A 10,111-nucleotide genomic window follows, 5' to 3' on the forward strand; every position below is an offset into this window, starting at 1 on the left:
TTGGTTGTGTCTTTGTGTCTTTATATCACTTCCTTTCTATCAGAATATATATATATAAATATATAAACATAGGTATATATAAAGATTGTTCCAATATGCAAACATAGGTGACATCAGGATAAGATTAGAAGATTTATACCATTGCACATCCAAAGTATGATCATGATTATGTGCATACATTTTTGCTGGATGCAGAATTTGGCATTGCTGGTGCAGGAGTCTGTTTACCCAGACACTGTGAGCCAATCAGTTTGGTACCCTAAGGCAAAAATTGTTGAGGGTGTGCTCGCTGGAATGGACCTGGATGCTGCCTCCCCCTTTCACTCACTCCTACTCCTTCATCTCAGACTCTGCCCGCCAGGGTCCTAGCTCCAAAAATAGCCAAGCACTCTGCTAAAGGGCCAAAGGCTAAATCACAGCAAGCAAAGAGACGAAAAAAAGAAGTCCAAATTATTTATAGTTTTAACCCTGCTGGTATTTTAATATAGAAAGAGTCTGATAGAAAGGAAGTGATATAAAGACACAAAGACACAACCAAATGAAGTCAGGGTATTTCCTTTCATAAGTCGCAATTTATTGAGTTAATTGGCACTAACAATTCGGTTTGTTTCCTTCAAAATAAATAATTCTAATCAACCTTTCCATGTTTGTGTGCCTGCCTGTTAACCAAATATCTTAAGAACTACTAGACACTTTAATGAACAAGCACAAAGTAATCATTGGATAAACATCTACAGCTAAGTTTTGAGGTACGCATGAGTCATGACGGCAGCAACCAACAATGAAACATAAGCAAGCAGTGCACCAAATGTCAATTTCCACCTAAGGATTTGAATAGTGAAGGTTTGAGTGTCTTTCTTGACTGGAAATAAACAAGGATTGAAAGTAAACCTTGAAGTTTTTGGTGAAAAGATATTCAAGTGGATAGGTGTTAAAATGCATAAAAAAAAGAGGTTGTTGTGTGTTTTTGTTGTTGACTGTGCGAGGTGGAGAAGAATGATGGATCATGGCGAGCTAATGGAGCAAATGAACAAACAGACTGACTGACAGTATTTCCAAATACCCCTTTTACGCTTGTGACGAGGGACAAAAAACAAAAATGGCTACAACCCAGTCAGTTTTACAGACACAGTACTGACCTTGGTGTAGTAGTAGCCCCACCCTGTTAAAAGAACCGAGCGCCCTGCCTACCAAGCACCCCCTCCCTCCACTCAACAACTGCTGGCGCTTGTGGTGTGCAATACAGACGCGCTAGCTACTGAAAAGCTACAGCCTGCCGTTTCCCCTCACGCTGAGCCGTCTACACCGCCTCTCCCAAAACTGTTGGTACATAAACGCGTGCAAAACAGATGTGTCTCCGTATCCATCCCCCACTCCCATTGACAAATATCACAGAAGATATGAGTGCCCTGCAAAGGCAAGTAAACTAGGGGAAGCACTGCATTACCATCATATATTGTGAATGCTAACAAATTTGGGCAAGGTCTTTGTTTCGTTTGTTTGCCACCAAGTATTAAAAGTATCCAATTTAAATTCATTCAATCATAGCAAGTACAAAAATGTCTTTTCTTCAGTCAGTTTACCATATACCGAGCTACAATTTGATGCTATAGTAGCTGAGAGTAATCCACAACACATACAGTACATTCATTCAACCTTTATTTATACAGGTTAGTCTCACTGAGTCATAAGGACTCATTTTCAAGAGAGACCTGTATTGCAGAGAGTGGTGAAGGAAGCACAGAAGTCTGTCTACACCTCTAGATGCAGGAAGAGCCACTGCATCATGAAGGACCCCACACACCCAGCACACACACTTTTTGCCCTGCTCCACTCAGGAAGGAGGTTAAGGAGCATTAAATGTAGAACCACTAGACTGAGGAACAGCTTTTACCCTGAGGCTGTTAGACTCATGAATCTCTAACCAGAATAATCACCGTGAAAAATCACATCATGTTGCTGCTGATTTGTTTCATGCTGCTGATCTGTTTCATGCTGCTGTGTTCATTCATGCTCATCTGCTCACACAGACTCATGTTTGTACAGCTGTTCAGTGTATTTTTTTTATTGGTTTTTATGCTATTAGTGCTTAGCTTATTTTTAGCTGATGTTTTTCTTAGTTCATGTCTTGGATCTTATTACTGTTTTTCTTTTACATTTTATTGTTGGATGTAACTGGGACCCTGTGTGCATAATTTCGTTCCACCACATGTGGTGCGAATGACAATAAAAAATATCTGTATCTGTATTTGTATACCTCTATACAATCAGCAGCAATGCTGTATATTAGAATCTGATGTGTTTGCTTTGCACGCTTTAGTCAATAAATTATATCAAATTTTAGTAGAAACTAAAACAATGAACCCCTTTACAAGCCTTTCTTACCAAGCTGAATGACATAAAGTAACTGCATTAATTAAAACAGTCTCTTAGACCGTTGTCCTGTTCTTTAGTATAAAACCTTCACATTTTCCCTCCAGATTCCATATGTTAAACTAACAAAGAAACTCAAGTAAAAAAAAAAAACTAAAAAAAAAAACTTATTTGTGAAAGCCACAAGTTTTTTCTGTTTTACTTTCCCGTTGTATTGAAAACAAAACAAAAAAAACCACAAAAGTAAGTTTCTTATAAAAGAAACCGTTGATTAATTCTGGCACAGTTGGCAGGGAACTTTCTGGCAAAAAATAAAAAATAAAAAAATCAGTTCAGTGAAGTGTGGAGAGGAGCTGGCTTTGCTGCAAACGCCAGTCACAGTTTGGAATAGCACAAATCACTATGCAACACTATGCTTGGATTTGAGTGTCATATGTGACAGTGTGCTGGGTGGGTGACATCTCACTGTACCGTGGGTGTGGGGGCTGCTGTGCTGGAGAGGAGCTGGGCTCGCCACAGAGCCAATCTCATTCATTGCCACACCGTCCTGGCGTCCTAATAGCACCTTGAGCGGATTCTGCTAAGGAAGTGTTTCTGGAGTAACTCACACTGTTTATTAATTATTCCAATAACCTGTTTCCATGTGCGATATTCAAATTCTACTTTTAAACAAGGTGTGTGCAGCGGCTGAAACTCGTGTTTTAGCACCACGTTTTGATTAACAGCCGTCGGTGATGGAGATTTATTGTGCCAGCATTTCAGCTCGGTGCCAGTATTCTCCTTAAATGAGACACATTTGTGAAGAGGAGGCAGCACAGGCCGGCAGAGCAAAAAGGAAGAAAATTAACAGCTTCAGGGCAAAGCCATTCTGTGAGAGTTCATTACAGTGCAAGTGAAAAAAAAAAAAAACTTCAATATTGGCTTAAGTCGGTAGTGTCAGGTCTGTGCACAGCAGTGGCACAACCGCTCTGAACGGGTTTTACAAAGGCATGAAAAGAGTCAGGTCGACATCTAAATTAAACTTGGAGCAGATCATGTGGAGGATTTTTTTTCCCTTGCAGCTTTAACGGAGACTAAATCAGTTAATGACATTAGCAAAAATGACCACGAAGCAAAAAGACAGTTGTGTTCCCCCCCGACACGAAACAGTTTAATTGCCTGTCACAAAAAACAAAAGGAGGGAGATAATAGTTCTGTCCGTTTGTCTTTCTGTTAGCAACAAATCTGATAAAGCACTAAATGGATTTCAATAAACATCTGAGATGATAATCATTTGATGCACATCCACACATCTGGAGTCAACCCAATTCAAGATGGACGCTACAGCTAAGAAATGGTCATAACTCGGTCCATTCTGCAGACGTTGAGCTGTAATTTGGTGTGGTAGTAGTTGAGAGTCATTCTCAAATTATACTTGAAGCACTAACTGCATAAGAGCTTTTCTAAAACTTTGCCATTAACTATGGCAGAGACAATGCTCTGTCAGTTAACAAAATATTTCATGAACCAGTGTGCAGATTTTAATGACAATTTCAAAAAGTGATCACTGGAATAAAATCTATAACTGACTTAACTTTTGGAGTCAACTCAGATCAAGACAGCCCCTATAATTAACTTGTATTAAGAAACACAAAATCACCATAACTCAGTCAATTTTACAGATATTAAACTAGAACTTGGTGTGGTAGTAGCAGAGTACACACTCCAACATAAACATTGAGGGTTACACATTGCATAGGATCTTTGCTTAAAACTTTCACTTCAAACATTGGCATTAACCCTAAAATATTTCATGAATCATTGGCTACATTTTAATAAAATTCTCACAAAGTAGTCATTGAACGTCCATCTACAACTCATTAATGTTTGGAGTTGACTCACTTCAAAGCAACTTACACAACATTAATCAACAAAAAAATTGCCATAACTCAGTCATTTGTAAAGTTACTGAGCTAAAATTTGATGTGGTATTAGCTTAAAGTCACCTTCAATACATATCTGTATTTCAAGCTGTAATGCTTGAAAATAGATCTGTGATTGTATATAATATTTAAAGGTTAACTGTAATAGCTATAACAGCATCATTTGTTATCATAAGATGATTTAATTTAAAACTCTGACGTAAAAATTACATTAAATTCCTTCAATAAATGCTCGGCCTATAATTCTGTAATTATTTGCATGGTTAGGGCGGTTTATGTAAAAATGTTATTTATGACTGTATATTTTGCATGATTATATTCTAAAGTATGCATAACTGGGAGGTAAGCGTGTATTTTATGTAGGGCAAAGCAGTGAAGATACCTCATTAGCATTAGGTGTTAGTGTAGCTGGCCTGAACCGTGTGGTGTGCAGCACATGGATGCATACATCTGCTACATCCGTGCATACTGATGATGTAGAAGCAGAAGATGTGTAAAAGGGCCTGTCTGTTTGTGTGCATGCGTGTGTGGGTGTGTGTGATTCATCACCTGTGGGTTCTCCGTCTCTGTGTTGCTTAGCAGGGGGCTCATCTGTATCCCAGGGTGTGAGCTGGTTGATGGGCGTCTGTCCCCACCTGACTCCCGGAGCCAACAGCAGTCCCGGGGTCTGGTTGTCTCCTGGAGACAAGCCAGAAACCTGCAGCACAGAAAGCCACAAGCAACCCTGCTGATTAGTGGAAGAGTAGAACTATATCTCAAGAAATATGGAAAGAAATTTAAACAAGAAATGTGATTTAAATAGATTTTTTTAAGGTTTGGCTCATTTTTTTTTTTTTTACTAAATTGCAGCTATACGAGAAGTTATTTAAGGACGAAAAGTGATATGTGGTGATGGAGTGTGGTGTATAATTAGCTTTAAGTGAGTGATGATTACAGCCTATATATAATGGGGACAAGAGGAAAAAGTCCAGTTCATCTCCTCAAGAGTCTCAACTTAAAGCAATATTTCATTCTGTTAATAAACACAGACTAGAATGCATCACCATTATTATTTCCCCCAGACAATTTGTACATCCTAATTCTGATAACTAGAGACATATCTGAGCCCAGATGAGACAAGGTGAATTTAGACTTTTGTATAGATAAGACAGGATCTGCTTACAGTTTTGCCATACACCATGGTTTTAAAAGCACAACATTATCTGTCCTTTTAATCCTGCGGTTTATTCCCCTGATGGCAAAAATAGTGCGGGGTTTCCTCCAGTTGTATGTACTGCAGAGTAGCGCTCCATTTGCTGTACGTGTTGCTGTGGTTCCAGTAGTAATTCAGAGCCAAAACCCACTCAGCACCAGCTCCTTCTGTTTCAACCACTCTGGTTCTGGCACCAAAAACAGAGCAGCTAACCAACTCTTGGCTGGTCTGTAGTAATGAACAACTTTTGACAGGAGCAGGGAGTGGACTCATGGGGCCATCAACTTTTTAAAATGACGTGAGCGCTATGTTTAAAAACACAGAATTAGTTTAGCTTTTACTTTGCTTACCGAATTTTTCGCTGTATAAGTTGAGGGTTTTTGCATAATTTACATGCCCTGCGACTTATACGCCAAAGCGGCACATTTATGTTTATTTCCCATATTAACTAGATTTTGGCTGAGATATGACTGTTTTCATTCATTCGGACTGAAATTATTGAACACTACCATTTTCACCGGCTAGATGGCAGTCGAGCAGTATGGCATGTCGCTGTATCATGTAATCATCAGGTTAAAAACGGCCATTAGACACAATCGACACAATCGGCTTGCCATAGTCTGACACCATCGTCTGCCTGGAACAAACGCCAAATCAGCTTCATTTCACTGCAAAGCCCAGGCAAAATGCAGCTTATTTGACCATTAAAGTGCATTTATTAAGTAAAAGTTCAACTGAGACACAACTTTACTATAAAGTTGAGCTAACAAATAATTGTTTTTAGGTGGTTATCTTGTTAAATTTCGACAAAATGGACAGCAAGTCGCCCTCTGTGTGTTCATGTTTCCGTTTATCGGCATTTGAAATGCAGCTGATTTGGCTGTCAAATTGCATTTATTAAGGAAAAGTTGAACTGGACACATCTTTACTATAATGTCGAGCAAACAAATAATTGTTTTTAAGTGTTAATCTTGTTAAATTCTTGTTAAAGTCCTCACGTGCATGCTACCACAACCGCCAATTGGCAGCCAATCGATTTTTGGCACAACACGGGCCCACATTTCCAGGTTGTCAGCGGTGACGTGCAACAAATGCGACGCGTCAGCATTGATGCATAATTGATGTGACATACACGACAAAGCAACGTATTTATGGATTTTTCCACTTTATTAGACACATTTGGACTGATGTGACTTATAGGGCGGTGCAACATATACGGCAGAAAATACGGTAGTTTAATACTTTGCCTCAACATGAATCAGGAGTCAAATAAGCAGTGGATCAACATGACCTCATAGTCTTTTAGCTTGTTAATTAACTTGTATAAGTGATACACCTAAATAGCTGAAACCCCTTTTTTAGCACCATTAAAGAGATCCTAAATGCCACCATTGGTCTTGTACTGCAGATTAGGAACTCTGAAAATAGATTAAGTGGTATATGTTTAAATCTATGCTTTATTACTGCACTAATATGCAATGGATATTTTGGTTCAAAGAGGTCACAAAGGTGCAGGACTTCAAGTACTTGGGGTCGACTGTCCAGGAAAATGGGGTGTGGTAAAGAGGTGAAAAATAGTCCAGGTAGGATGGAGAAAAGTTTCAGGAGTGATTTGCGACAAAAGCCTGGCAGCAAAGGTCAAAGAAAATGTTTACAAGACAGTGGTGAGACCAGCCATGTGGTATGGTCTGGAGACAGAGACATGGACACAAAGACAGGAGAAAGAAGTGGAAGTGGCAGAAATTAAGATGTTAATGTTCTCCATAGGAGTGACAAGGCTGGATAAGATTAGGAATGAGATCATCAGAGGTATAGCCCAGGTTGAACAAATGGGAGATAAAGTTCGAGAGACCAGACTGAGATGGTTTGGACATGTCCAGAGGAGGGACAGTGGGTATACTGGTAAAAGAACGTTAGAAATGCAGCTGCCAGGAAAAAGACAGAGGAGATATATGGATGCAGTTAGAGAGGACATGGAGGTAGTTGGAGTGAGGACAGAGTGAGATGGAGGAGGATGACTCGCTGTGGAGACCCCTGAAGAGGGAAAAAAAAGATAATTTGTGCTCAAAGTTACAACATCAAATGTCATACTGGCTTGAGCCAAGATGAGAAGAATGAAAAATGTAAAAAGAAAAAGGTGTTCGAATCCATTACATTGTCACAATACCATGTTTCCTTTCTTGCCCACGTTTTTTTTTTTACCGTTTTTACTTCTGTAGGAGAGTAATAAATGTTATCAGACCAGAGCGGGTTGATGAAAACACAGGGTCTTTCACCACTGAACCCCTGAGCACTATTCGTCTCTCACCACCTGAAGGTTGGATGCTTGAGTCTAACAACCGGGCAGGGAGAGGGCAGATCCAAGCCTTATTCCCCTGCTCGCCCCAGCTAGCCCCCTGAGTTAATAAGAAAGACCTGGTCACCGGGCCTTGCCTGCATCCTCTCGCCTGATCCCTCCATCCCTCAATTCTATTACCCCGCTACCACTGCACCTCGACCCGGCGTCCGCATCATCGAGCACTCCATCACGCATTCCAACAGCTGCGTCGGCAAAGCCTGCCAGACCGCCCTCACAGCGGCAAAACTGCCGACCGAACAATTTGGTTTGCAGCAAATTACCATGCAGCCTCACACATCGTGTCGATCCTGTTTCTAGGGGAGAAAAAAATAAAAAAAATAAAAATTCCCTCCCAGCTTGAAGACAGATTTATCAGAGCTTTACAGGGGCCTTCAGCACTTAAAGATATTACATGGTATTGATGCAGTGCAACATCTGCTGTCTAATGAACAAATTCATAAAAGCAGACAAGTTCAATGAGTGTCACTTACTTGATATATCTATACTCAAAGTTATCTGACAGTTTGTAAGTGCTGGGGGCAAAAGAAGAAGGGGGAAAAAGCAGCAGCTAAAGGAAACATGTCAAGGCAAAGCTGAAAACAGAGTGATGGAGAAGGAGCATGACGCTGGGTTTAGGTGGAGACAGACTGTCAGGTTTTTTTGTTCAGCTCAACCTGTCAACTAAATACAAGAGAAAAACCCCAGAAATGGTTCACTCAGAGAATGCCCAAAGCACACAATTGCATCCGACAGCCCTCAAGACCCGAGGAGACCATTTCTGAGTGAGGAGTTGTTTCTCCAGCCTCGTATTTGTTTTATTAAATGGATTTTACTCCTCTGTCCATTGACTCCTTTACATATTTCACTCATGCGCTTTTACTTTCATGTCCGAGCGGGAAACTTCTCATTAACTCAAAGCACACAAAGATGTCCTCGATCCCCGTTTTTATACTTGCACCTATTTTTTATTCTGGAAAAAGATGTACTATGATGAAAGGCAGTCCATCTGTAAAGGATCTGATGCTCCATGTAAAAGAGAGAATGGGGAAGAAAGGGTTTCAGTCGACGCCATCACACTGACAGCATATCAGCTTGGCTCGGGAACAATCCTGACTTGGAAATGATCAAGGTTAGAGAGGGAATAGAGACACAGGAAAATACACACTGGAAATGCAGGATTGTGAGCACACACACATACACACATGGTAAAAATACATCCAGCCAGGAGATATCAGGCAAAGGTTTTTTATTAAGATGGCAGACTTGCTTGCAGGCAGCCAGGAAGGTGCTGTAGGTTCTGGGACAGTAGCTGCCATTTTCTCTCAATTTTATTTCCTTTTCCCCCATTTTCAGTCCCCATCCTCCTCTCCCTGGCCACCCATTATCACCGGGCAGCAGATGGTTTCCTCTGCCGACAAAAACCATGCAGGAGAGGAGGAGGCGAGCCAGATAAATAATTTTTCGAGTCGAGCCAAGCCATTCTGTGTTTGCTGTCATGCTGACTGGGGAGGGTGTGTGTTCTGTGCAACCTCCATGCATATGAACTGAACACTGAAAGTGTGGCAATTTAGAGAGAGAGAAAAAAAAAAAGAAATGTTCACCAGAAGTTCAGTGTTCTTTGATGGAAAGCAACTTTTTTAAATTTCTGTCATAAATTTTCTCTGATAGTTATATTTGTGTTGTGATGCATGAGAAAAACTGTCAATCTAAAATTACGTGAGGCGTGATAAAACATTTTCCTTTTTTGAAAGTTTCATAAAAAAAAAAAAACATTTTTTATTCACAACAAACCAATAAATTGAATATTTCAAATTTAAAGAAACTATGAAGAAAAAATAAGTAAATAGTCCTTCGCTACTTCGTGGTTAGTTTATCGCGGACTTGGTCTATCGTAGTTTTTTTCAAAATAAGAGTAGACATGACACACAATTAGCTGATTGATGGATGAGTCGCACCATCGGCATGGAATTTTTATTTAAAATAAATTATTTTAAATTGTTTAGCACCTGCTTCACATTTGTGCAGCCCATACTGCTGGATAAACTTCCTGCTGCAGCTGATCAACTGTTCTCCGTGCAGAGCGGAGGAGTGGGCGTGGCCAAGAATGCTTGCAGGTGGCAAAGAGCAGAGGAGGCAGAGAGCTGCAATCATGAGATTATGTGCTTTTTTTAGAGCGTTTAGTTTAGAAACATCTTTTAGAAAATTGCAAGTGTGTGGGAAGGGTTTAAAACTCATGTGTATATATATATATATATACACATATATATATATATATATATATATATA

General features: G+C 40.0%; 1 protein-coding gene across 1 annotated transcript in view; it reads right to left on the minus strand.

Moving 5' to 3' along the window:
- Positions 1-10,111, minus strand: part of LOC119418463 (kelch-like protein 29) — a 405,803-nt gene that overhangs the window by 216,949 nt on the left and 178,743 nt on the right. The window contains exon 4 of the mRNA XM_037685752.1: positions 4,845-4,992. Within this exon, the coding sequence (XP_037541680.1) occupies positions 4,845-4,992 (148 nt within the window). The remainder of the gene's footprint in view (positions 1-4,844; positions 4,993-10,111) is intronic.

This window comes from Nematolebias whitei, chromosome 12 (assembly GCF_014905685.2).
Source record: "Nematolebias whitei isolate Nwh7 chromosome 12, NemWhi1, whole genome shotgun sequence".
Classification (NCBI taxonomy): Eukaryota; Metazoa; Chordata; class Actinopteri; order Cyprinodontiformes; family Rivulidae; genus Nematolebias; species Nematolebias whitei.